At 43.4% G+C, this 26,593-nt stretch overlaps 3 protein-coding genes across 5 annotated transcripts; all 3 read right to left on the minus strand.

The window, feature by feature from the left end:
* Positions 1-542: 542 nt before the first annotated feature.
* On the minus strand, positions 543-4,510 carry c1qtnf2 (C1q and TNF related 2). Its single transcript, XM_013277582.3, is given in 4 exon segments — positions 543-2,258; positions 3,424-3,483; positions 3,486-3,680; positions 3,991-4,510. Coding segments are annotated over 4 exon segments (921 nt in total). The 5' UTR covers positions 4,013-4,510; the 3' UTR covers positions 543-1,614.
* A 1,573-nt stretch (positions 4,511-6,083) lies between these two features.
* slu7 (SLU7 homolog, splicing factor) lies at positions 6,084-11,447 on the minus strand. Its single transcript, XM_013277571.3, has 15 exons — positions 11,283-11,447; positions 10,895-11,051; positions 10,650-10,803; positions 10,477-10,557; positions 10,144-10,308; positions 9,977-10,042; positions 9,745-9,876; positions 9,124-9,221; positions 8,917-8,984; positions 8,308-8,447; positions 7,268-7,429; positions 7,074-7,175; positions 6,878-6,955; positions 6,668-6,787; positions 6,084-6,588 (listed from the first exon to the last, which is right to left on the minus strand). Exons 2-15 carry the CDS (start codon positions 11,041-11,043, stop codon positions 6,409-6,411), a joined length of 1,695 nt encoding a protein of 564 aa, XP_013133025.1. The 5' UTR covers positions 11,044-11,051; positions 11,283-11,447; the 3' UTR covers positions 6,084-6,408.
* Positions 11,448-12,385: 938 nt separating this feature from the next.
* On the minus strand, positions 12,386-26,195 carry nsd1a (nuclear receptor binding SET domain protein 1a). Of its 3 annotated transcripts, XM_019367234.2 has the most exons (24): positions 25,929-26,195; positions 25,509-25,758; positions 24,074-24,945; positions 23,587-23,728; positions 23,266-23,438; positions 21,384-23,181; positions 21,173-21,288; positions 19,994-20,213; positions 19,786-19,889; positions 19,622-19,681; positions 19,328-19,522; positions 19,140-19,232; positions 18,904-19,027; positions 18,622-18,822; positions 16,746-16,925; positions 15,885-16,041; positions 15,587-15,792; positions 15,390-15,502; positions 15,028-15,297; positions 14,815-14,931; positions 14,563-14,704; positions 14,344-14,450; positions 14,032-14,236; positions 12,386-13,736 (listed from the first exon to the last, which is right to left on the minus strand). In XM_019367234.2, exons 3-24 carry the CDS (start codon positions 24,926-24,928, stop codon positions 12,943-12,945), a joined length of 6,372 nt encoding a protein of 2,123 aa, XP_019222779.1. In that variant the 5' UTR covers positions 24,929-24,945; positions 25,509-25,758; positions 25,929-26,195; the 3' UTR covers positions 12,386-12,942. The 3 variants fall into 3 exon arrangements, with proteins under 3 accessions (XP_019222779.1, XP_003455240.1, XP_005467874.1); XM_003455192.5 differs by lacking the exon at positions 25,929-26,195 and having other exon boundaries at positions 19,994-20,210; positions 25,509-25,922; XM_005467817.4 differs by lacking the exon at positions 25,929-26,195 and having other exon boundaries at positions 25,509-25,922.
* Positions 26,196-26,593: the final 398 nt, after the last annotated feature.

Here is a 26,593-nt window from a genome sequence, read left to right on the forward strand (position 1 = left end):
TATTATAAAGTGTTAACCTGAATTCTATTAAGCCATTCAGCCCATGAAGAAACCTTAGACTGGAGCATGATAGCATTAAGTGAGAAATGTTTCTTTTTTTTTAAATTCTACAAATACAAAACTGCAGGTTAATATTTACATAATTTGATACACAAGTCAATGGCATGACGTGCATATTATTTTATCTGAGTGCATCATTTCTGTTTATAATCATTTATTCATTTCAATACTCGCTGGAAGAAAAACATTTTGAGTTGAATAAATTTTCAGTTTGTTCAAATAATTTTTTTTGGCATAAAAAGAGTGACGCAATAGTCTGATTTTTTTTTTTCATTGTTAAAATAATCAAATGCATAAATATCGGTGGTTTTAAAGCTGTTTTGTCTGAGCAATTTGTATGTTCTCAGATGTCAGGGTGGTGCAGCCAGAAACATGACACTTTTATTATTGAAGTAAAACTGTAATATCAGTAAACAGGATATTTCATCGTACAGAAGAATCCATTGTGTTTTTATGGCTGGCTTGAAAGGTTTGCAACTGTCTCTTAAGTATGTTTAAAACTGTCAGATTTAACTCAAGGCCACGCTTTAAGCTACAACCCATGTAAAAATGTTACTGTGTCATAAAAATCTTTAATCCAAATTCATTATACACATGTTTTTGCTACCAAACACAAGAGTTAATACAAGTGTTCAAGTAAAAAGCCATTTAAATTGATAGTATGTGCAAAACTCCAGTGGCGCAATCGGTAGAAATTTCATTTAATTAAATTAATAAAACTCTAAGATTAGTTATTTGATTTCTAAAATGCTTATTAGTTTTATTTAAAAGATGTTAGTCTATAGAATACACTTCTATGTGTCATGAAAGTAATTATGAACTTGAACACAAAAATACACCTCATGTTAATGAACCATACACAAATACTGAAAAACTGTTCCACCTATTTTCCTCCACTTATCCAATTCAGGGTTGCAGAGGTGGGCTAGAGCCTATCACAGGTGCCACAGGGTGACAGGCAGGGTACACCCTGGACAGGTCGCCAGGGCCAACACAAAGAGAGAGATAACCATTCACATTTATATTCTACCGGCAATTTAGAGTCACCAATTAACCTGATGCACCTAATTGCATGTCTTTGGACTGTGGGAGGAACATGAAGAGAGGAGGAAAATTCCACACAGAAACACTCCAGAACAGTGCTAACCAGTATACCATTGTTTTGACTCAAAAACACAAACACTGTAAAATAATTTATCTTACAATATAATTTAGATTTTATTTCAAATTGTGTTTTCTAATGATTAATAAAGGAAAAAAAGAAGAAGATGGCACTGTGCCATCTCCTATCAAGGAGTTAAAAAAAGAAACGGAATTAAATTATTTAGGTTATTTTGGGCTACATCATTTAAAATATTTTATGCGAATAGGGCATAATATTGCAGGTAAAATGTTTTTTGTTCATTATTAAGGCTTTGTTGGGTGATTCCTCCAGTTGATTTTCTTTCTTTCCTAGTGCGCCTCCTGGTGACGGATGTCTTAAACAACTGAAATTCCACAAAGCCCAAACTTGTGAAGTTCAATTCGATATATATTATAAATCTTCATTACAGTTCATTCATTTTCATCCTGAGCATTTGCTTTTCTATCTGCTTCATTGAGAAATTCCTGGTCAGGGTAGATTAGGAAGCCCGTAAAGGTGCTGTCTGTCCAAAAAGGGTCAAAAAAGAGTCCGTTCTGTTCCGAGTAGAAGATCTGCAGCCAGACCTGGTCTGACTCCTTCAGGTGGAGAACAGTAGAACCAGACGCCACGTCATAATTCCCAGTGTTTGCATCAAATGTTTTGATCTTGTACTGCCCATTGTGAACTAACCCAATGGCGAGGTGCTTGTTGGCCAGTGTGATGTCATAGGTAAAGTAATAAACTCCAGGGATAGCACAGACAAACTTCCCACTGGAGGCATTGTAGTGATTCCCCTCATTCAGCAGGATCCGGGTGAAGCGGATGGGCGTGCGCTCTTTAGGATAGCTCTTTGTCACAGCCACCGAGAAAGCTGATCGTGCTTGCTTGCCACAGTTACAACCACCTGGAGCTCCTTCCTCGCCCATTTCACCCACGTCTCCTTTTTGTGCCCGGGTTCCAGATATTCCGGGTTTTCCACGTTGTCCTTTCAGTCCACGAGGTCCGGCCTTGCCAATAACACCCTCACGACCTTTCATACCCGGTTTACCTGGGTTCCCAGGTCTCCCTGGATCACCTGATAACACATAATCATAAGTATAATCTGGGCACCAGTATAGCTGACATGCTTGAGCAGCTTAGCTTTGTTCTATAAGGCTATTGAAGATGCCTGGGTTAAAGTCCGTTTATCATGGGTTTCACCAAGATCTGATAGCATTCCTGTCTTCTCTGCACTATTCTCTCTAAATAAAGGCTAAAAAGTCCAAAATCATGTTTTAAACAAATACTGTGCTCAAAATAAATAAAGGAACACATTTAAATCAGAGTATAGGAAATCAGTTAGACTTCTGTGATATTGATCTGGTCAGTTAAGTGGCAGAGGGGGTTGTGAATCACTTTCAGCTGCTTTGGTGTTCATGAAAGACAGATTCCTAAACAGGAATGGTTTTACAGGTGAAGGCCACTGACACTCTGAACTTTGTTGACTGTTTTTTTCACTACTTTTACATTTGTCTAAGGTCACTTGTAACAACTGGCAGGATGAGGTGATACCTGGATCCTAGAGTTTCCGCAGGTAGTTCAACTCTTGAATGGCACATCACTACGTGTCATTAACAGAAGGTTTACTGTCATAGAAGAGATTCCAGGGGACAGACAGTTACTCTAGGGGAGCTGGACAGGCCATAAAAGGGCCTTAGAGACTGGTGTCTGCTCATTTGTGCAAAGAGGAACAGGATGAGCAGTGCAAGAGCCCCCCAGTATCATGGCAAAGCATGTGGACAGGGTGGACTAGCATGCCTATTACCCTCATTTTTCCCCCATATCTGATTGTTTTTAAAGTGTCCTGTTAATCTGGTGAGTAGTTTAATTGTTTTGATGACTAAAAGCTCTTAAGAGCCTAAAACATTCCCCAAGAAACTGTCACTGATAAAAGAAAAGGGCATATTAATTGGCATGTTAGGGCTCGTCTTTAGATGTTTTCTGACTCTTCAAAACTTGTGATAATAAATAATAAACCAACAGGGTCCTTTAAGCAGCTGAACAAGGTCTGAACATGAAGCTAATTACCAAAAATATCAAATGGCAATAAAACCTTTCCCTTTACACTTAAGAACGTGCAACTTCAGACATCTGTGCATAGATGTTGGAGGGGTGTGCTAAATAAAAATCAGATCAGTGACATATATGATGTGAAGATCATTCAAGTTCACAGTAACATACAACTAGAGATTAACTACTACCTTGATCTCCCTTCGCTCCCTTCTCTCCATCCTTCCCATCTTGGCCGTCCACCCCGGGGGGCCCATGGGGCCCATGGCCCCGGGTGATCCAGGGGCTCCTGGGTTCCCTGCAGGCCCCGCTGGGCCCGGCAGACTGCAGACCAGCTGGGATGAGTGGATGGTGAAATTCCGACCTCTCTTAGATGGGGGATTTGTTGACTGCGAGACGACAACTGACAGCACATAGATCATCACAAACATCTGGAGCATGATGGGAACTGTAGAGTCACAACGAGGCAAGGGGAAGCAACTGTTTACAACAATTATACTGACTTGAGTTTTGCAGCCATTAATCAGATGATGCAAACATCTGGTAAAAGATTCCTGGAGTCAACCAGAGACTAAAACCTAACACAACATGTGGACGGGCATCTAGATGGCGTGGTCATTTTCATGCTATCACTCAGTAACTAATGACAAATGTGATGGATCTGTTATATGTTCTGGTTACATAAAAACATGCAGCTTACAGCAGGTTATATAAAGGGAGTGTGTCAGCCATTTTAAAAGCACAGAGTAAGAACTCACCAGTTGAGAAATTATGACCCATGGGTATTTTTCAGCTCTGTCCGAGCCCTTTCTCTGCATCAGAGCGCACAAACCTTCCTACATTTCCAGCAAACGATTGAGGCAGCATTCTTCAAGAGAAGCTCTGCAGAGAAATGTGCAGCCCAGAGCCTCCGTAACATCCGCCCTGTTTATGCGAGTGATAGGCCAAAAAAAAAAAATACTTTCACCATGATGTCATTACATTCAAGTCAGTGCAACAGCTGAAGCAGTGACACATCAGTGGCTCACAAACTCTGCTGTTAGGAAGCAAGACATTACACAACGAGGGCTAAAAAAGATAAAGCAGAAACTTTTAGCTTGTTACACTTTATGCATTTAGATACTAATATCCTCAGAAGCGGTCTAATGTTGCAATAATAGAAAAAGAAAATGAAAAAAAAAACAAAACATTTGCGTTTCCTTCTCTTATTAAGAGCACTAAAATAGTCCTGCACTGTACACTGCAAAAAACACGTCTGCCATGTTTTAGGTTTCGGACTGTGTTCATGTGTAATGCACGTGGATAATGTGTGCACCTGGTTAATGAGGCACACAAGGACAGACTTCTCCCTGCAGTCTGAGATAAGGCACGCTGGGATTGACTGCTTGTTTTTGGTGTCCTCTTCTCCACCTTGGAACCCTCATCAGGGCTTTCCAGAAAATCACCCAGTGAATGAAGAGGTAGCCATCTCATCTTTGCATTCATTTTTCTGTTCAGTCCATTAGGTTAGGTGACGCTCTGGGTGACTTTTTTTTTTTTTTTTAGGTATTTGAGATTTTATTCATTTCCCTTCTTTCCCGCTTTATCTTTGCCCTAGTTATGCTTAACACACATCCAAGGCTTTAAAAAGCAAAATTAAAAAGTACATAATTATTTCTTTTTTTCCCAAATAAATTATCCAGAATTGTTCGTCGCTGCTTTGAAGCAGCATTTCATTCAGAAGGAGAGCGTTACGAAAGGTAAACACACCTTGCAAGGTTCAGTTTTTGGTTTTTAAAAGCTTATGCAGTAAAATAGTTCTAAAACTCAATTTACATGTGAAAAACCGTGTTACCTAAAATAAAAACTAGACTTGGCGGGGGGGTCAAAACTAACTGTGACATGATTTTGTAATCCTGGCAAACGAATACAATTAAATTAAATACAAATATTGATGAAATGTCTTTAGTTTTTGTTTGTTAGTTTAGTAAAGTTACAGCTTTCCCCGATGAGGTTTTAACTGACATCTCTAATGAGAGTTTGGAGGTCTACAAGACTGTGAATGAACTGTTTTCAGAAGCTGCGGGATTTTTGTGTGAAACTTGAACTGATCTTCTTAAATCTTGCCTCCAGCATTTGCCCTCTGTAAAATGATATTGTGCAAGGCTAAAGCTAATAGTGAAAAAAGCAAAACATTAAAACAATAAACAATTAAAAACTAAAGTGAAAAGCACAGGCTCAAGAGAGTCAAAATGAAATTTAAAAATAATAAATAAATAATTAGAAAATACAATAACTAGAATAACTCTGGTGGGCACTTTTACAAAGAACTGTGGATTTAGACCCTGATCACTTACACAGGGAACATGATCACTGAGCACATTACATAAACGAGCCGTTCCCTACAGCAGGGATTCAGTGAAGGGTAGAAACCAGAAGGGTAGCTTCAGTTTCATTTTGGCCTGTAGTGGAGGTCAGTATGAAGTAATCCTCTGCTTTCTCTTCAGATCAGTACTTAAATCGATGAAGTCTCAGACCTGACAGAAATGTTGGAAATGCCTTTTGAAGAGTTCTTTCCATATTACTTTCTGTTCTTGTGTACCAATTTACAAATCTCCCCACATACTTAAGTTTCTTCCATGTCTTTCTTTGGATCTGGAGTCCATAACTGGAAAACATGATATGTATACACAGCCGTGTTAACAACAGCTACTGAGGTTCAGCAAAATTAAGAGGATCAGCCGCTTGATGATACATGTAGGCCTTGAAAGCCAACCCCAAGTCATGTTTCCATCCATTGCTCATACCTCATGTACAACCCTCCGCCCCCGCAAAAAAACAAACAAACCCAACAACAACAAAAAACCATACATTCAGGCAAATGGATTTTATTATAAAAAAAATGCAGTTACGTTTCTCATGTTTCCTGTAAAGACTGAATTTGAAAGGTTTGAAAGTATTTAAATGTCTCCTGTTGAAGCGAAACACCTTTTTTGTTGTTGTTCTACATTTTATGGACCTGAAGCTTCAAAGCAATGTGTCAACATTAACTTTTACAAAATACTGTACACAGTTTCTCCAGCACTTCTTTCCAAAACACAAAACTTGAGTGAATGAGGGATTTTATATTTTACTGAGCAGCTGCTCTAGTAGAGTCCTTGGGGAGAGTTTAGGGGAATCTGCAGGGACTGAAAAGGTCACTGTCCCAAGAAGGAAGCCATGGGATCATCTGGCCTGCTGCGTTTCATGCGGAAGGCCTCCATCTCCTCCTCAGTGGGCGCCTTTACTTCAAACAAGCTGTTGTACGGCCTCTTCCTCTCATCCAGCTGCATTAGCACCTCCACCTGCTTCACCCGCTTGTCCTCTGCTTCTAGGGCCTGAGAGGGAGACGGCGGTTGGAGGTCAGACACGGAGAAACTCATCAAAACAAACACGGCAGTCAAACAAAAACATCACCTTCTTCAGCTTTTCCTTCTTCTTCTCCTCATCCTCCGAATCACTGCTGTCAGAGTCGCGCTTCTTGTTCTTTTTGTTCTTCTTTTTCTTCTTCTTCTCTTTCATCTTATCTTGATGCATCTGGAGATCACGAATATTTTAATAATGAACATTACATTTAAGCTTATTAACATTAACTGCTGCATTTTTTTAAAAAACAGTGTCCCTTACTTCTAGCAGAGTCTTGGGCTGTTCCTCCTCCTGTGGCTCAGTTAGTACCTCTTCAAATGGAGTGCACTCCGAGTTGTTCTGCAGGGGTTCATAAAAAAAAAACACAGTTGGAAAGTGAGAAATCTGTGACCACTTTATAAACTGATATCCTATCCATCAAACAAACCCTTCAAATACTCTCAGTAAATGTACTTACAATTCCAATTCCAGCTGATCCTGTGCAGTAACTCTGTTTGACCATGGAGTGGCAACACTTGTACCCCCAGAAGCCGTCTTTCCAGTAGGAACCCCAAATACACTAACAAGGAGATATGATCTTGATTTTAGGATAAAACATAATTAAAATGTACAAAAATTAGCCACACATTTGCTACAGTCTGCCCTCCTTACAGTGTGGTTGTTGATGAGCACGTCCTCCTCATATTTGGAGCGAGCGACAGCCTTTTCGAGTCCTTTCAGCACAGCGCCGTGACGTGAATACTCCACGTAGTCCTCCGTCTGGGCCAACAGCAACTCCCGCGGTGGTGCATCCAAATGCTCCTGGCCTCCATACTGATTGTCACACACAAGAGCAGAAACATCATCAGTAAAGCCCAGGCTGTGACTGATATGGAGTTCAGTCTGAGATTCTGATATATCAGCCGATTTTTTTTTTCTTTCCGATATCCCTAACATTTTTAGTTATTTATTTTCTCCTTTACACAGCTGATCCAAGCCCGACTGCTCAGATCGACTGGTTGTTTGTGGCGTTCTCAAACGTGCTGCCAACAGAGAAGCTGCAGAGTGCCATCCGGTGGACAAACTATGCAACATCTGCAATCATAAGATGGTTGAAGAATGTTTCTCCCATCTCTCATGTATAGTTCACTCTTATTTTCATTTACTGGCCATTATAAATGCTCATATCAATAAATCCTTCAACACTAGGTGGTGCTACTCCAGCTTTTCGAGTAAGGGGGGGGATTCAGATTAGAATTGGGAACTCGGAAACTACAAGCGAAGTGCAAATAAATAAACAGCCACTTCTAGCAATCTACTAGTTTCCACACCGTGTTATCAACAGAGATTAAAGACCAAAAAGTCACTGAGGGAGCAAATTTCACTGACTGGCTGGTAAGGTTTGCTTCCAGGCGTGTGTGGTTGCACTGAGTGGGTTTTCACCTCAAACCCGGGAGGTTTGCTGGATGAGGATTTAGGGTAAATGGTTTATGCATCAGAAACTGTTCAATAAACTACATTTTTCCAGACATACTTTTGAGAGGCATATAGAGACAGTGAAGTTAAGCTGCAATGGAAATATTGGAATACTGTTCCTGATCGTGTCATTGCTTGGCTTTATGCATGCTGCGTCACATATTTGGAAAAAATAAATAAATAAAAAATGTAGAGGCCTCATCCTGTTGCTAAATAAATATATATCAGCCGTGTACCTTCTCCAGGATGCTCTCCCTCTGTTCTTCTTTGAAGTCCTCCTTCTTGACCTTGAAGGAGCGATGCAGCAGCTCCAGTTTGGTGGGGTCAGCCTGCAGATGCACCTCGGAGCCTTTCTCATAAGCCTCCCAGGCAAACACTGTCACAAGGCAATGACAATTACAACAAATTACACTCTGTGGTCCTATCAGATAAGAAAAAGCTCAGATTTCATAATTCATTCATAATTATCCTTTACTAAGTAACTAACTGAAACTGTAACTGCCTTTTGGTTTCTCATATATAACATACGTGTGACAGGAGAGGCACTCTTTTTAATTTAGCCATGTCTAAATAGATGTATAGATGTTAACCACTATTGTTAGCAGGCTGCTTTTTACATTTTTGCAGCTGATTTTTACTCTATAAATGCTGATTTTTTAAATTTTTGGAAGACTTTTGGTAACCTATTATAATCCAGTCAAACATTCAACAGTTTTGATCACAGTGGCCAAAAATAAATAAATCTCTAGAGTTATTTCCAATATAAGTAAAGTCATACTTCCAAAACCTAAAGAGTTAAGGTTATGAGGTGTTTGAAAAGAAGGAACCATAACTTTAGGACTTACATTGTGTTTGAGCCATGGAAATTGTGTCTCCACTGTAGCGAACAAAGTTGTCTCCAGCGTACCCCACTCTGTTACACAAAACAGTTCAAAAATGATTTCAGTGTCCACTCAGTTACTGGGAGACTATTTCTACTATTCTTCTGTTGATTTTATTTAAAAAAACCAAACCAAAACAACAACAACAAAAAACCCAAACCCATAACTTACTCATCAGGGTTCTTGCCCGTGTTGGAGTACGGGTTCTCTCTCATTGCTCGGGTCTTTGGATCGTAGTACGCTGAATTTGGATCCAGATTTCTCAAGTACTGTGAAAAACAGACACGAGGAGTTCAGATTACAGAGAAATTAGTAAATTGCAGTACCCCATCTTTCATATACAGAACTGCTGAAAAGTCATTTGATTTTTTTATATTTCACTTGAAAACAAACATGAAGGAAACATGCAAACACAAATGAAACACAACATATGATGCAAAAACAGAGTCTGTGTAACTGCAACAGCCCTCTGAGTCAATATTTGGTACAACCACCTTTATTCATTAACACAACTCTCTTAGGCAGCCTTCTTGTATTTTCTGTAAGTCGTCTGCAGTAATAGTTCTCCAGGCTGCTTGAAATATTCTAAGCTTTTTCATGTTCACAACTTAAACAAGATCCCGATATAACAGTCTTGTTGTAAGAAAAATATAAAAGGAATATGGTGTGGCTCAGAGCTTTTACACAATAATGTGGGCGGTAACACGGTGCTCTGTATTCATTTTTTCCTGTGTACACAGTTTATCATCAGAGAAAGCACAAATGACTAATGTTTTACTACGTGGCTCTTACTTTAGCTGTGTCTTCTCTGATACGCAGATTCCTGACAGTGATTCGTCTCTTGGAGTCAAAGTTCTGACCGGGCATGTCGATGTCATCTGCATATTTGTCTTCATCCTCATCTTCACTGTCATGTTCCCGCTCCTACAAAGAAAGAATGTAAAGTTATTAAACTGCAGTCTGATATTTGCCTCCAAAACTGGGAAAATGTATTATTACCATGTTAATATGAGTGAGCACTTACAGTCTGGTCCAGTTTTCCCGAGGCCAACTCATCCTGAAGTTTCTGTGCTTTCAGTGTCCTTTTGGCCTGAGAAACAAATAAGAATTCAGTCGTGTGGTGGCGGACCACAACAACACCGGCTAACCAATGTTTTGACCTCTGGAGTTCAATCATGCTGGTCCGCTTACCAGATCTACTTTGGCGTACTCTTCAACAATGCGCTGATGTTCCTCGGGGTCGTAGCCATTCCAGCGATCACGCTTTCCATCATAGTCCATGGCGAGCTGGATCTGAGCGTGTTCATCTGGAGCAATCCCTGTTCCTGTGAATTTAGCACCAACTTTTCTGGGTCGCTGGTGTGACAAAATGAAAGGTAAGATGCTAGCTTAGTACAAATAATATAACAATAATAATAATAATAATAATAATGATAGTAATACGCCTTTGACATCCAGGATAAGCAAACCCTGAATATTAATTTGTTCCAGCAGATAATTGTAAAACTGTTTCATCGGTTTTACCTCCAAGCAGTCTTTCTTCTTGTGTGTCATGGCACCACAGTTTTCACAAGCCCCTTTACGGTACTTAGTTGAAACTGCATTCTGTGTGGAGACACAAAGTGAAGCTTTTAGATTTTGTGGCAATATATCTACTTCTGTGTCCACATGAGAGGAAAAACTCGCCTCATTCTCACCTCCTGCACTCCTCTCTTGTACCACTCTCCGATTGCAGAGTACTGCTTCTCATTCTCACCCTGTGGTCTTTGATGCTTTAGTGTGGGCCTTTTTGATGGGTCGATGTACCACGGCACTGATGAAATGTACTGTGGGATGTGGGGGTTTATGTCCCTGTAGGACAGAAGCGTTCACGTTACAAATCACATCATTCCTTCCATCAGCTGCCTGAAAGCACACACTTTCTGCCCAGGCAAAAACTTACTTCCCCTCCTCGTCCACCTCAGCTGGAGCATTTCCCAGCTTTCTCTGCTCCTCCAGCTCCTTCTTCTTCCTCCAGTCCTCTCTGGTCATCTTCTTGGGCTCATCCAGGCCCACGATCCCCTCCGAGTTAACGCTGGTCTGCTCGGTCATGTCTGAACCTGCCGCCAGAAACACGCCACCGGGGACGCCGTCACGGGTTAATATAAACACCCGTCCTGTTCACCTATACTCAGCAATTATGTGCTTCCCTTCTTTAAAAAAAAAAAGACTAAAACTACAGTTTTTATAGCAGTATTGGCTAACCTAGTTTACCTGCCCAATGACGTACATGTAGAAGAGGCATTTTACTTCATTTCTGTGAAAGTTAATAAACCAGCTCACTCACTTACCTTGATAAGGCTCCACAAATAAACTTGATGTTTATATTCTTTCCGTAAAATCAGCAACTTTCCCTTTATTTGACCCCTTTTTTAAAACTCGTCGGTTCTGTTTTGACTAAAATGCGATCGTCGCCATTTTACATCAACTATAGTTACGTCACATCCTTTCTGTCGAATCGCTGCCGGAAACAGCGACTTCTAGCGGACATAGTCGGAACATCAGGCCGACCGCCGCTCCCTCTGCTCAGAGTACACCACCTCAACCGCAAGAAATCAGGTGGTCTTTACTTTCTTTTACTTGGGAAATTTCATATCAATAAAGTTGAAGCAATTCAGTTTCTAACCCTTTATTTGAATGTTTTTTGATCTGATATCTCAAGTCTAAAAAAGCATAGCTTAAACTATATTGTTAAAATTCACTCAGAAGTGTTTCTCTGAAGAACTGTGTCAGTTTTATGCAACATGTAGTCTCTAATGTGGCTTTAATTTATGATTTCTCTTAGCGAAATGAACTTGTGTGTCTGTACATAATTACTGGCCACGTTTTAGGTACTCATTATTACAAATCTCTAATCAACTAGCCACATGGCAGCACCTGAGTGTATTTAAGCATGTAGAAATATTAAAGCTGGTCGGGCAATAGAAAATAGTAATCGTGTCCATTCCTGTATGGCACCGTGTACCCATCTTCTGATGGCTGCTTAATGGTGTCACGTCACAAAGCTCAAATCCTCACAAACTGATTTCTTGAGCATGATGACTTTAAGACAGCTCTGAAAGCACAAAGGTGGTCCAACCCAGTAAGAGCAATGTGTATGTGTATAAAAGATGCTTCAGAAAAGGTTCTTCTTGTTACATGTGGACAGATCCTTGGATACTGAGATCCAGTAAGTACAAGGATTTTATTCTAATTTAGTCAGTGCAACAGCAGCGCGGTTATAAAACCAACACTGGCGACATCTGTGATTCATGTTTAGGTTTTGAGAAGATGACGCTTTTGTCTTTTATTTCTCTGTGCCAAAGATCCTGAGCTGTGAGCTACTCGTTGGAAAAAACAAACAAACAAACAAACAAAAAAACAGAAGGAACCAATCAAATAAAAGAAACTGGGGTAGTTTTTGTTGTGAGAAGATCATTTATAGCAAGAAGACTCCAGTGGGTTTATTTCTGCATTCCTCACAAGCACCAGGCGCGTACTCCCTGTGCCTAACTGTAACACGGACATGTGAGAACAATGTTTTGAGGACTGCTCTGATTGGAAAGACAAAGTTAAGACAGTAACAACAACATAAGATGCCCTTAAGATGACAGTTTGGTCAGGTGAAGCTTCCCACCTTTTTTCTTATATTCCAAACAGGGTTTTTTTTTCTTAAAAAAAAAGCCAAAAAATGTAAACATTGTTAAGAGAAACAACAAGAGAAAAAAACAGCACCAGACACATACATATCAACAGAAGTAGAAAGGGGCTGAGTAAAGCAGCCGTCGAAGCCTTAGCACCAGTACTCATCCCTGCTGTCAGTCCAGCGGTGTGCAGATGAGAAGGCAATGTTGTACCAAAGTGAAGGCAGTGTTGCATTCAAGTAGGTACCAAAATATGAAACTCTTTCAGGCCTTTCAATGTCTACTGAGAGTTTTGCTGCTGAGATATAAGGAAGGACAGGATGAACAGTCACTTGTCATCATCCTCCACTCTCCCCCAGTCCTCCTCGTCCTCACCCTCCACCTCTCCATCGTCTTCCTCCACATAATCACCCCAAGTGTCATACTCGTCTCCGCCCTCCTCGTCCTCCTCATCATCATCCTCTGGCAGATTTCCTCCATAAGGTGGCTCATCCTCCTCGTCCTCTACTATCTCCATCTCCTCCATATCATTCTCCTCGTCATCGGCCTCTTCTTCTTCTTCGTCTTCTTCATCGTCGTCGTCGTCGTCATCGTCATCTTCCACGCCCTCGACGTCCAACCCGCACACTTCCCCATCTTCCACCTCCCCGTCCTCTCTCTCTGCCTCGGAGGAGGCAGGAGTGGGGAAAGCTTTCTCGTCAGTTCTGCCCGTGAGGTAGGACCTGCCGGAGGGGACGAAGCTTGAGGTAGCAGTCTTGGTGTTGATGTAGAGACGAGGAGGAGGCTCTTGCCTCGATGAAGTCGCTTGGCCAGCTGGGGCGGAGACGGGAGCGGAAGGACCCGCTCGTCTGGTGACGGGGACGAAAGAAGGGGCGACGGGCGAGGCAACAGCCCCGGGCCTCATGGAGGTCGTGTTGGGCATGTATTCGCGTATCTCCCCTGGCTCCAGCGGGTCGGGCCCACAGGGGTCATGCTCGCTGCAGGACAACTTGCCGTCCAGCTTGGAGATGAAGAGCATGCCTTCTCTGTGCTCCTTACAGTATGAGTTGGGGCACATCTCGCAGAACGAAGCCGCCTCTTTGCCACATACGTCACACTGGTGCCATGGACACTCCCATCGGCCTGCAGGCAAATCAAATGTGGAATGAATACAGTAAACATGCGCAAATAGTAAGATTTTTGACTCACAAATAGCTAACAAAAATATAATATTTAACATTTCTCTTCAAGTTCACATTCATCAAAACTACATTTTATTTTTGCCTTTTTTTGGAGAACCTTCACCTCAGAAACCACCCAGTCACCTCTGTTTGCTCCATGCATGCTCGAGGATATTCAAACCCCCTGAGAGCTCGATGTAAAAACGATTGGCTACACACGGCTATCAAATTGTGTGCTCTCCTTAAAGTCTACTTGCCTGCAGGCCTCTTGGCCAGGTTGAGGCAGTCAGCATGATAGACCTTTGGGCAGCCCGGCTTCTTACAGGAAACTATCTGACCCCCGTCACCACAGCTGAAGCACTCATCTTCCCTCTCCTTGGTCACCTCTTGCTTGGTCTTCTTCTTCATGGGGACCTTCCGTTTTCCTTCCTTAGGTTTCATTTTCTCAGCTGCTGGCTGGTTCTATACGCGGACGAGGAACGGGAAGGTCACAAGGCAGCTCTTCTTGTAAGTGCGGTCAGAGGATCATTTAAATGAAGGTAAAGTTGTGAATAAATATAAAGTTTTACCTTTGGCCGGACACCCAGGAAACCGCTACAGTTGGGTGCTCCACATTTACAGGCAGTCTTCCCGTTGCCACGACACTCCAGGTTGTAGTTGAAAGTCAGCTCCTCACCTGAAATAGTTGTTGCATTAGATCGGATGTGTAATTAAAATAATCTGGATGATCTTGTTAAATACAACCCTCCCCCCTAAAAATTGAAGAAAGAAAAAAAACCTTTTCAAACCTTTTGGGACGTCTTGTAAAGCAAACAGCCCCACTCTGGTGTCCCCATTCACAGTCCACTTCTGAGTCTCACAGTTCGGCTGGCAGCTGTGGTTCATGAAGCGAGCCTGGTTGCCTTTGGGCCCCGCGTCAATGATGCGATCCTGGAGTGAAAAAAAGCGCAAATGAGTGTGGACACGTCATCCGATCTGCACTGTTAATCAAGCGTGCCGCGTTCAGGCTGCATCTGTTAGTATTTGACTCAGATACTTACCTTGTCCAGTGTAAGCATGTAGAAGTTGCAGATGTCATTCTCCTGAGCGTGCCTGATCCTGGCACGGCATTCTTCTTCATCTATCACCTCGCCCACGTACTCACTGATAAAAGCTCCCTGGGAAAGACAAAAAGAGACGGAGAAACCGAGGAATGAGTAAAATGTGGTTACAACTAAAGCGATCAATGCTGGCCTGATTCGTTTCCGACCCACCTTCCTGATGTCCGACAAGCCGCGCAAACCCCAGCCGCAGGACAGAGTCCTGAAAATCTCCACAGGTGTGTACTGGCGCTTTGTGAAAGATTGATTTTGGCATCGGTCCCCTGCCGCGCACACCTGAGGGTGACACTCGTACATCAGCATACGGTTAATGCACTCGGAGTCGATGCCGCACGGGTTCTCGTCAAGCGCCTTGCAGTTACATCGTGGAACCTCTGAGAGGTCAGCGGTGATAATCTGCACCTTCCCAATTGGCCGGTTTACCTAAGAAACAGAGACAGGGGTGAGATTTTAACAGCACGTCTCAGTTAACTGCTCTGCCGTGGGCTAGATGAGCACAGATGTACACACGGTACCCGAATGTGTCGGTATGGAGGAGGCTTCTTGTCATTCTTTCTGTCCTCCTGAAGCTGCTTCAGCTCCTTTTCTGCCTGAAGCTCTTTGAACCGCTCGGCCGCTTCATTCAGCGCTACAAAGAGACACACGATCTTTACTATTAAACATGCACCTTACACCAAGAATCAACATGCACTCAGCAACCTTAAGCACGCACCCTTTTTGTACACTGCATCTGCACCCTTGCCCATTTTTTCTATGTTGTGAGTATCGCCCTCCATGTAGGGAAACACTCTGGCCTGGTATGTCCACACGAAATCTTTGGAGCCAAAGAACTGCACCGGGAACTCCCCAACCTCATGTTTCATCCTTAAGATGTTATTTGGGACCTCTTTGGTCAGGCAGACCTCAGCAGGCCACCACCTGAAGAGACACAGCGGGTTTCAGAAATACAAATATGGCTCCAGTAGTTGTTGGGCAGAGCCTCTGTGTGATTGCCAGTGTTGTTAACCTACCTGTAACGCCCCCACTTGACCCACAGGATGTCCTTAATACGGGGCTTCTTTCCAGCTTTGCAGTCGTTGCAGAACCAGCTACCCTGTGGCATCTCCATATTCAAGCATTCCCGATGGAAAGCAGCAGGACAGGCTTCACAGCACAGCAGACTGCCCCCTAGAAACACAACCCGTGAGCGATTAGTGAGCTTTTTTTATAACATGTCATAATATGGCCTGCAACAGTCTGTAGTTATGTTTGGAACAATGATTATAAGGTCACACAGGCCTGCAAATTTTCTTCTAAGTTGGTAAGGGAGAACAGTCCATATCACATATAAGCATTTGTGAGGTAAAACAAGCAAATAAGCACCAAGCTGAATATTTATCAGCAGCAGCAAGCTAATTCAGTAACTGACTTATTATAGTGCCACTACAAGTGACACTAATCAGTACAAATGTAGATACTCAGGACTAAATGAGGTGAGTCGGAGTATTTAAATGAGATCAGTGGCACTAATTTAAATCAGTGTCAGAAATAAGAGCATTAAACATTAACATGTTACTTCAGCAGTCAAACTGTGTGTTTTTATAGCTGCTGGGTTTCAGAGGCAGATTTGTGAGTAGAGACAAGAAGCAGAAGTAAATTTATAGATCCATTTGCCAAGTGGGAGCATTTAAGTGGAAAATGGGACAGAGCATAAAAATAATTTGGAGCGCATTATGTTGAATTGAATAATAAAGCCCGGCGCTGAACAGCTGCCTTTCTTTGTGTGTGTGTTTTTTGTTTAACATTTGAACGGTGGAGACGGTCTGTTGAAAGCTCATATTTTAATCCTGAACTCATTATTAGACATGCACATGCTACAAGACTGCGCTGACCTTCAGAGCAGACAAAGCACCAGCTAACGTTGATGTGCTCGTGGTTCTTGCAGCCTTTGCGAGGAGTGAAGTGGTTTGGACAGAGGAAACTGTTGTTCGCCAGCACCAAGCTGCCCGCTGCCATGCAGTTGTCGTTGGCGTGATAGGCGACGGGACAGCGAACGCATCGAGCCAACCGACCTGAGAGATGCAAAAGTGAGAGGAAGCACGGCTTAATTCAGGCACATCTGGATTGTTTTGGTTTTTTTTTTAAACAAAACAACACATACCATTTTACACACTTTCACTCCAAATGTTGTCCCTGGATTTGGAACATAAGACTCAGTCTTACAGGATTATTAAGAGAGATCGTAGTACAAAGCACATGGAAGGAGTCTCGTCAGTCCACTGAATTAAAACTCTGGATTACATGCCAAAATCCTGCACAGTCAGTATTTTATGAAGCCACTTTAAACTGCTAAAAATCAAGGATTATGATGTGCACTTGGTACTGTAGGTGAGGCTATAAGTGTCAAAAAATCTCTGGCTAAATGCCCGATTTCACATGACACACGAGCAATGAATCCAGTTATTACACATACTCAAGTGTCAGCCTGTGCTTATGCAAAGACACTGAGTCATTCATAAGAAAAAGCTTAATCACAGAAACAAATCCTAATATCTCCAGGCATGAAGTGCAAAGCCCTTAAATAATCCAGAGTTCAAAAGAGGCCATCAATATTCAAAGTGACATGCAAACAAAGACTGTGTCCAAAATCACGTAACCTGTTGTTCTTATTTAAGAAACAAGAATCCTTCCTGTGGTTGGCGAGCATCAAGATTAGAACAGCAAGGTGAAACTATAGGGCCTCTAAAACCCTGCAGTCAGAGCAGGGTTTGAGTTTGGAAAGGATTCAGTTTGTAAGAGATTTAACACTACGTGCTTAGATCATATTTAAAAGGGCAGAATTTTTATTTATTTATTTATTTTTTAGATGTTTTCTAGTCTAATCTGGCCTTTCTTTGTTTGTGTGTATCAAGTGGTTTGTATGCTGAGATAAACCCTCGGCATTTCCATTCATGCAGCCGCCTCTTTTATAGACCTTGACAATGATGCGCCTGCCTCGTCGAGTGTGTTCTTGACTCGGCTAGATGTTCTGAAAAGATGTTTTTTATCCAAGGAAAGAATTCTGCAATCATCCACTTCAGTCGTTCTCTTTAGTCCTCACGGTCCTTTTTTTCTTGGTTTGGCAGTGCTCATGAGTGCATTCCTTTTAAGAATAAACCAAGGTGTTGTTGATGCGCTCACTGCTAAAGTTTCTGCTATTTCTGCTATGAATCGAAGACTTCCTTTACTTGCATCAACACCTCTTTGGACTGGATGCAAATTTTTAATAATAAACCTCGGTGAAAATGAAGAAATAACTATCAGCCAGCTGGAGAACTACTTTTAAGCACATTTCCGTGGGAGCTGTTTAAAAGCCACTTTAAGCTGCTCCCCTATTCACAAGGGGCTGGCCACAGCGGGTAGCTCCATGTTTGATTTGGCAAATTTGAACATCGGATGCTCTTCCTGACGCAACCACAAAATGGATTTTTGTCTCCTCCCGGGAAATAAATGACTGCAGTTACTAAACGGACTGATTCTAGTTGTTAAACCTTCCTAATTAAAGGTAAAACACTACACTTTAAATAAATCTTGACAGCTCTATTTTTAATTCACTGTCCTGTTAAAAAACCTCACGTCACCTAGTTGTAGTCTTGCAAAAAACGACCCTGGTTTCTGCAAAATCTTAAAACATCCTAACATAGAAGCATCTTCTGGTGTATGGTAGGCCTAACCTGGATGAGGAGAAAGTAGATGGCTGGTTGGATCAAAGCCAGCAGTGGCGCTCACCTTTAGAGCTGCAGATGTTGAGGGGATTGGTAATGTGGCAGGACAGGCACACATGCAGGGGGCAGCGGAAGCCTTTGTTGTGAGGCTGGGTGGCCGAGTAGGCCATTATACAGTCCGTGTGGTAGAATTTCCCACACAGTGGGATTATGCAGCGCTTCACCCCATCTCCGGACTTCTTACACACGAAGCACGCGTGAACGCCTGAGAGGATCATTAACAACCAGAAGAATTAAACTCAGGTATGCCGTAGCGTGCATTTTTTGTGCTTTCAGGTGTACCCACCAGTGTTGCATTCACGACAGAGGAATTTTCCCTTCGGAGGCGCCGACAGGCCAATGCACTGTAGGTGAAAAGCTCCGTAACAGTGGCCTTCACACACCAGCAGGTCTCCCGTCCTCTCACACACCTGCTCAAACACACGGAGGAAGAGACCCAACTAATGATTTACTGGTCCCAAATATAGGGATGTGCCACAAACCAAGCAGAAAATCTAGACTTTCTGATAGACTCCCTCTCACCTGACAGACACTCTCCTTCAAGGATGCAGCTCCTATTTTGCCTTTTACATCCACCTGTGAGGACAGACTGTCATTCCAGCCGGCCGGCAGCACCTACGGAGGTATTTGTTAGTCAAGTGCTGCTTGTAAATGAAATGCCACAGGTGGACGACCAAGAACTCAGCAGCTTATCAGCACGACATACATACCTCGGCCTTGGGAGTTAGTGTTCCAGTGTTTTGTTTCTCCTCAGTGCTGCAGGCCTCCACCTCAGCCTCCTGCTTAGGGGTCTTGGATCCTTTGGGGCTTGGAGATCTGCTCTCTGGGGGCTTGGAGGCAGCAGAAGCAGCAGCAGGAGAAGAGGATGTGCTGAACATGGGCTTGTCGTTCTTCACAAATCCAAACTATCCAATATGATGAGATTTTTTTATGATTAATTCTAGTATCATATTGTTTGGTGTTATACGAGAACGCAGAGAAACCACATCTCGAGGTTTTAGTACCTGTCTTTTCTTCACCAACACCTTCACCTCCGATGTAATTGCACTGTGACGTTTTTGCTCCTGTAGAACAAAAAAATACTTTCAGTGCTACTACAGAGCGCTCACAGAATAAGCTTTTGTCCCTATCACAAACGCTCCTAGCTGCCTAATGTCATCTCAGTTACCTTCTTCTTTGCAGGAGCAGCAGGCACCTCTTCTATGTTACAGTCCAGCACCTTGTGCGACAGCTTTCTCGGCCTCTTTCTTTCTTGGATTAATAATTCCGTCTCTGGAGTAAAACCATTCAGTATTGCATATTTTAAAATAGCATCTAAGAGACAGGAAAAATAGTTGATGTTGTAAATACACCGGTTACGCTGTTAGCTTATTTACCTGGTTCAGGAGGTAGATCAGTTTCCTCTGGGGTGTCTGGGTCAAAGGGGGGCTGTGTCGTGACTGAAGCTACCGAAGGTGCTGCAGGAGAAAGCTCGTCCTGAGACGGACTCTTTTCCAACTCTGCCGGAGCCTCGGCGGGCTCGTCTGACGGAGAGGCTGGGGTAACAGTCTCTGACGTGATGCTGAGGTCGTGGAGTGCTGCAATCCCTGAAGTCTGCTGAATGTACACATGACAACAAAGCACCGCTGAAATCCATCACATACAAGGTTTTAAACTAAACACGGGGCAATCGTTTCCGTGCACTGTGGTGACAACATGTTCCAGCAACATGTAGCAGCCATAGCTGTTGTTTATCAAATTTACTTCTACAATTATATCCTATTATCACTCAACCCAAAAAACCTTAAATGTCAAAACAATAGGCCGATGTATCAAGGCATAATCAGAATGATGTTATTGCTGCTTTGAAAGCAATTCACTTTATTTACTTTATTTAATTCTGGCAAAGTACAAAGAGATATGCTTTACGTCTACTGAGTGGGTAATTCTAGATGGGTCAACCGGATAAACAGAAACATCTGTCTTTTTGAAATGGGTGTGAATATGCAGAAAAGCAAAAAGGCTACAGCCATGCCTTTATATTGTATTGTATGTGCACAATATATACAGGATGCACAGGTTCTTAAACATGCCTTTAAGGACAATATATGCTGTAAGCTAGACGTTCTAAATCTTTCTAGACTTAGGGACCCCTTCCAGGGAACAAAACTTTCCAATGGCCTCATAATCCTCACACCAATCCAGCTGGTTCGGGCTTAGCGTCAGATGAGTATGTGAATGGGCTTAAATATTAACAGCTGGGAGTGATTTCATGACAGATTGTTTTCTATTGTCCCACTGATAACGCGGGAGGGAGTTATGGACACAATATGCTTGTTTTATTGGTGTAAATTGTTCCCATCTGTAAAGATTCACTTTTAAATGATACCGCACAAAATTCATGCTTTAAATCAAAGCATGTTACAGGCCTCTGTGGATATACTGCGTGAGCCTTAGGGTGTCAACAAACTTGACGCTAAAGACTGTACAGTTAGCACTTGCGTTGTATTTATAGCTTGAAAGAGGCTGCTTACTTGCATTTTTATTAAAAGGAAAATGAATCATACATTTCTTACCATTTGGGAAGATTCTGACAAGTGCGTCTTTGATCTCTTTTTTGGGGCAAATATTTGTTCGTACTCCTCGGTCGACTCCAACAGACGTTTGGTTGGTTTCCGGAGGCGTTTGTTCTCTAAATAAAAATAGGAAAATAATAAATTATGTATCATTTATTTACTGATTTTACCAGCTCTGGAGATGAAGCTCAACAGGAGCGCTTTGTCTTACCGGCTGTGCTGCTTCCGTCGGACAAATGCGAGTCGCTCTCCGTGCACTTGTCAGCCCCCGGTTCATGATCTGGTGATGCCATCATCTCATCAGACGCCTCACTCAGGAGTTCACCCTTCCTCTCGGCAGCCTCCTCAACCACCTGCCAGCGCTTCTTTGGAGCCAACATGGCTTCTGAGTTGTTATCGAGGTAGCTGGTGGAAGGATCGGCAGTCACAACAGGAACCGATCCAGAATCGGCCAAATCGGCATGGCCGCTAACAAACTCCCTGCCGTAAGCCATGTCGGCCAGGTCGGAGGAAAGGCCAGATATGCTAAGTTTAAGTTTGGCGGGTAATCTTTGTTTCCTACGTTGCTTGTCTGAGCTTCCAGGCGGAGTACGAACGGGAGAGTCTTCACAGTGGTTGGTGTCAGTTCCGGTGATGCCTTTAGTCCTAATCTTTGTTCTTTCCTCTGTCCTGTGGGGTATTGTGGATTTGCGTGACTGGCCATTTTCAAGTTTGACCCCATGAGTTAATCCCTCACAAGAACCATTGGGAGTGTCAACATCTGTGGAAGCAGGGATCACTAGGGGTTCCTCTTTGATTAGGGCAGGTGATGGTGGGATTGTCAGCGGTTTGCCTTCTTTTTCCCTGGTATCATGCAGGTCTTTCAGAAGCATCAGGAAAGTACTGAACTTATAATTGGAATCAGGCCGAAATGCAGCAGTTTCAGAGTCACTGCTGTTCTCCTTTGCAAGAGATTTAAACTTTATTTCCTGGATATCTGGAAAGGTATCCAAAGGTGACAGGGACAAGGACTGAGAAGTGGTTGTGATATCCCTGACAGTGCTTTCTGTCTTGATCTTAACAGGTTGCAAAGTGGACTCAGTCGTGGCCACACACTTGGACTTAATCCATGAGCCATTACGAATTAACTTCTTATCAAGCTTCCTTGCACGCCTTTTTGGGGAGCTGTGGTTTACAGACAGTGATACACTGCAGGAGGATTCCCGAGTAGGAGACATTTCAGTGTTGACGGAAGCATTAGTAGGTGTATTAGCAGGAGAATCATCAGCAGAGGCTTCTGCTGAGATGTGGCTCGTGGCCACAGCATCTTTGAAATCGGTCTCTTCCTCCGCCTGCAGAGCCCTCGTCATCAGGCCACTGCTGGCAGGAAGATCCACCGAGGTCTTTTCACTTTCAACACACCTGTCCAACCTCTGGCCAGAATTTGTGTTTTTTGATGTCCTTTTGTTTTTTAAGCTGCTAAATGAGTCTGCACCCCGGCTCACTTTTTCTGTACTCTTTTTAGCCTTTGTCGAACTTTTTTCTCTTTGGACCAGTCCCTCTATACTGTGTACTGGAGACAGCGCTGTGCGTTTCGGTCGATGCAGCATCGGAACTGAATCCAGGTCAGCATAAGGCGAGTCCTTCGGCTCTTCTTTCAGTGCACGCGGTGCTGTGTGAAGCTGGCCTGTCGAGGATTCCTTTGATCCACTAACTATATGACCAAATATGTCTGACAGACACTTCTTTTTCTTCTTCTGAGCTTTATTGTTATTGCCTTGATTTGTAGAGTTTTTGATGAGATGGTGCTCATTTCCATTAGAGGCCGTAGAAGATGCTGGAGGTCCACTGGAGTCCACAGAGACAGACGGGCTCTTGTGTGTCTTCTCATTAGGGAGCGGGCTGGGTATAAGTTCATCTCCTTTGACCGACACTGAAAGCACAGTTTCACTTTTCCTTTGCCGACCCGGGAGCAGATACTCAGCTTCTGCTACACTGACTTTCCACGCAGTCAGCAAACTTTTGGGTATCTGCAGAGAAGAAATATAGTTATTAAAGTATTGTTCACAGTGAGCAAACAAAAGATTTTCAAAGATTCACTTCACAAATTATACCGTATACTTGTAGTCTTTCTCCTTCTGCTTCCCTCGCCGCCTGAGAACAGGAAGGTCTTCAAACTGATGGCCTCCTTCAAAAGGTAGAATAACGTTCCCCGGGACCCAGGAAGACTCTACAATCTCGCCAATCGTCTCCAAGAAATACATCCGGCAAGGACGGGGACTGGGAACTGGATCAAAATGTTTTTTAAAAAGAAAGAAGAGCACATTAATGAACTTCGACACACACTACAATGCCGTCAACAAACTATCAACAAAACAGTCAAGCTGCGTGAAACGGTTTTGTGTAAAATAATCAGTATTCACATCAAATCTCACCTTTCATCTTAGTGTGAATCCCCTGATCCGGGTCGCTTGTGACCTGACAGGGCCACCAGGGCCGTCTGTTGAATTTTGCCCACACCAAATCCCCTTCCAAGTATTTCACTGCAGGAAGAGGCCTTTTCTTTGGGCTGTTGGACTAATCATTACAAGAAAAACACAATAATAAGTGATACAGAAGAAAAAATAATACTGCATGTATCAAATCAAAAATCTTGTCATGTATAATGACAAGAATAGATGATATCCGCTTTTGAATTCTAATGGTGATGAGAAAACACCACATTGATTGCTTTGCTGGCCTCAAATTTGAACTGTTTTCTACTCTTTTGGGTCAAATTTTAAAGCTTGCAAGATGGCATACGTGCATACTGATGACTCAGGGTAGTTAAGCTATGCTTGATTATAACATAGCCACATAAACTTGTGTGGATTTGGTTGTACAGAAGTTGCTAAGTTTGTACCTCAAGAGTTTTACACTCACATTAGAGTTGGTGCCAGCTGGTGAGATAAGTCCTGGGTCAACAGGGGAGAGAAGTTCACCATCACTGTCAGATTCCTCACCCAAACTCCACCCATCTCTCATGGAGATGTCTGGCAGCGCGCTGGGGCTTAGTGTAGGGTTGAGCTCAGATATAGTTTTGGACATTAGATTAAAGACCGTAGGTTTGTAAGTTCTTTTATCCACCCCTGAGTCGCATGCGGTCTTACACTCTGTAACAGTTCGGTCCTGACTCGGCTGTGGGGAGTGGCAAAAAGGCGCGAGGTCCTCGCCGCTGTCCCCCTCCTCATCGTCCCCCTTGACATCGCTGCTGTCGAATAATGTGGACTCAAAATGCAGGCATCCGTTTGGAATGGGGGAACAACGCTCGAAGCTGTCAGGACTGTGCAGGAAGAAACCATTCCTGCTCATGTCCGGCAGAGTTCCAACAGGCTCCATGTCATCGTTGCCTGGAGAAGGAGGCAACTGGACAGTTGGCGCCTCAAACTCGTCATCATCATCATCGTCGTCGCTAATTGGGCTTGCACAGAGCAAGTTGCTCCGAGGATGAAGGTCCCTTTCTGGGTCAGGTTTGTTGATCGCAGTGTTCAGGTCGTAGGGCCTCCTCAAAGAACTGTAGCTTTTAGATCGGTTAGTCTGATTGTACCCTAGTAAAGCGGGTTGTTTGAGGCTGGAGGATGGCAGCTGCACAGTTGATGACTGGTCTGATCCTCGCTTCACAATGCCACATTGGTTTCCATAGGAAGTGCTCACAGGGCCATTGTGGGGCCTCAGCTCTGGCGGGCCTGAGCCAAACACTGAGCCTACCCTAAGACCCGGTCTGTATGACTGCTTCATGTTGTCATGCCTACATCCTGTCAAATGAAACAGAGGCAGGGTTAGACAAGGTAAACGTGCCATAGAAGTTTCTCTCTAAATACACTCCTGTGTGCTTATGGAGATGTGTAAACAAAGTGGCTTGTACGAGTGATAAATATCAGAAACATATCCATGAAGGTCCAGCCATGGCCAGTGCGCGTGTACACACATACACAGGCACTCACACACACACGCCGATAAGCCGACATTGCATGGCCTCCATTCTAGAGGCCAGTCGTACGGCACAAGACAAAACACAGAAAACAACCGTGCTCACTCACTTCATTCACAAACTATTAGAAAATAACAGCGCTTTGTCTGCTAAATGTGGGTCACCCCGGCGATCGCTGACTTGTACAGTCAATGGAGGAGCGCTGAAGCTGTAGTAGAGGAGGTGACACTGAGCCATCACAGAAACAGTCAGTGGCTCACACAAACAAGCTACAGCCGCACACCGACATAGGAAGCTACTATTAACTCACGAAAAAAAAGAAGGTCTGATCGGCACTACAAGTTCACCGCACTATCAACACGTGGAAAAAAAAGGCGAAAAACTCACCGTTTGGAGGTCGGTCATCGCGAAGCCAGCAGCTGCTCTTTGATAATGTGGCACCAGGCGAGTGTTTCTCTCGGTTTGTGAAAGCAGATCTCCACAATCCCAGCTGCAGCAGCACTAGTAGTAGGCCAAGGCACGGCTCTCATTCTCGCTTCATCAGCGTCGGCCCTCTTAAAAAAATGTCACCTTAAATAAAAAATAACAGCCGACTGCTCCATTACGCCGCAACGTCTTCAGTGAGCCACAACCGGTCCTGTAACAGCCACAGCAGTTTATTTACTACATGGTTATTATTATTATTTTTTGCCTGCTTGTCGATGTGCCCCTGGTTATGTTAAAACAAGCCTAGGCTGTGTGTTGGTGAGCAGTAACCAATCCGCAATGCTACCCAACCCCCCGTCTGTAGAGGGCCGTGACACTCACCCTCCGCGTGCACGCGTGCACACACTGGCGAGCACAGACGCACGACAAACACGCACGCTCACACGCGTGCACACCCAGGTGAAGTTTGCAGTAGTTATTGGTATGTAGTAATCGTAAATGAAGGCAGCGGATTTCTAAGTAGTTTGTCCCGTTTCTGCTCTAACCCCCCTCCGCCTTCAGTCCTATTGTTTAACTTTCCTAGTTGATGCAGGCCTGTGTGCGGGTGTGTGTGCCTGTGTGTGTGTAGGAGGAGAAAGATCGACCATATAGGAAAGAAAAAAAAAAAGACTGCACACCGATAATAACCACACGGCCTTTCCGGTCAAATCACACTCTCCGCGCGCCATGTTGGCTCTCCACGGAGCGCTCTGACATGAGGAAACAGGCCGCCAGGCGCTCAGGAAAGCACGATCGAGAGTTGAGGCATTGAGCATATGAACTGGTTTCTTTCTTTCTTTCTTTTTTGGTTTCCTGCGATTTAAAAAAAAAAAAAAAACTGTCGGCGGCCGTTTTTCAGCCCGCCGGCACGTAACTTTGATGGTTTGTTGCGTGTCTTGTTGCTCTAACTGAAGCAGATCCACAAACGCGCAAACTCAAACAGAGAAGCACAAAAGGCTCGCTGCAGTGGGCCAGTCCTCAGATCAAAGAGCGTGCAGTTACATGCC

This window comes from Oreochromis niloticus, linkage group LG2, assembly GCF_001858045.2.
Source record: "Oreochromis niloticus isolate F11D_XX linkage group LG2, O_niloticus_UMD_NMBU, whole genome shotgun sequence".
NCBI classification, from domain to species: Eukaryota; Metazoa; Chordata; class Actinopteri; order Cichliformes; family Cichlidae; genus Oreochromis; species Oreochromis niloticus.

What these genes read in the sequence shown, in the direction of transcription:
- slu7 (XM_013277571.3), bottom strand. Translation starts at nt 11,043, where the DNA reads ATGACCGAGCAGACCAGCGTTAACTCGGAGGGGATCGTGGGCCTGGAT. An exon ending in GAGGTGGACGAGGAGGGGAA is followed by an intron (nt 10,804 to 10,894) that starts GTAAGTTTTTGC and finishes TCTGTCCTACAG; the next exon opens with GGACATAAACCCCCACATCC. An exon ending in AGTACGCCAAAGTAGATCTG is followed by an intron (nt 10,043 to 10,143) that starts GTAAGCGGACCA and finishes TTTGTTTCTCAG; the next exon opens with GCCAAAAGGACACTGAAAGC.
- nsd1a (XM_019367234.2), bottom strand. Translation starts at nt 24,928, where the DNA reads ATGAAGCAGTCATACAGACCGGGTCTTAGGGTAGGCTCAGTGTTTGGC. An exon ending in TGTTGGTGAAGAAAAGACAG is followed by an intron (nt 19,523 to 19,621) that starts GTACTAAAACCT and finishes CATATTGGATAG; the next exon opens with TTTGGATTTGTGAAGAACGA. An exon ending in CAACATCTGCAGCTCTAAAG is followed by an intron (nt 16,926 to 18,621) that starts GTGAGCGCCACT and finishes TGCATCTCTCAG; the next exon opens with GTCGGTTGGCTCGATGCGTT.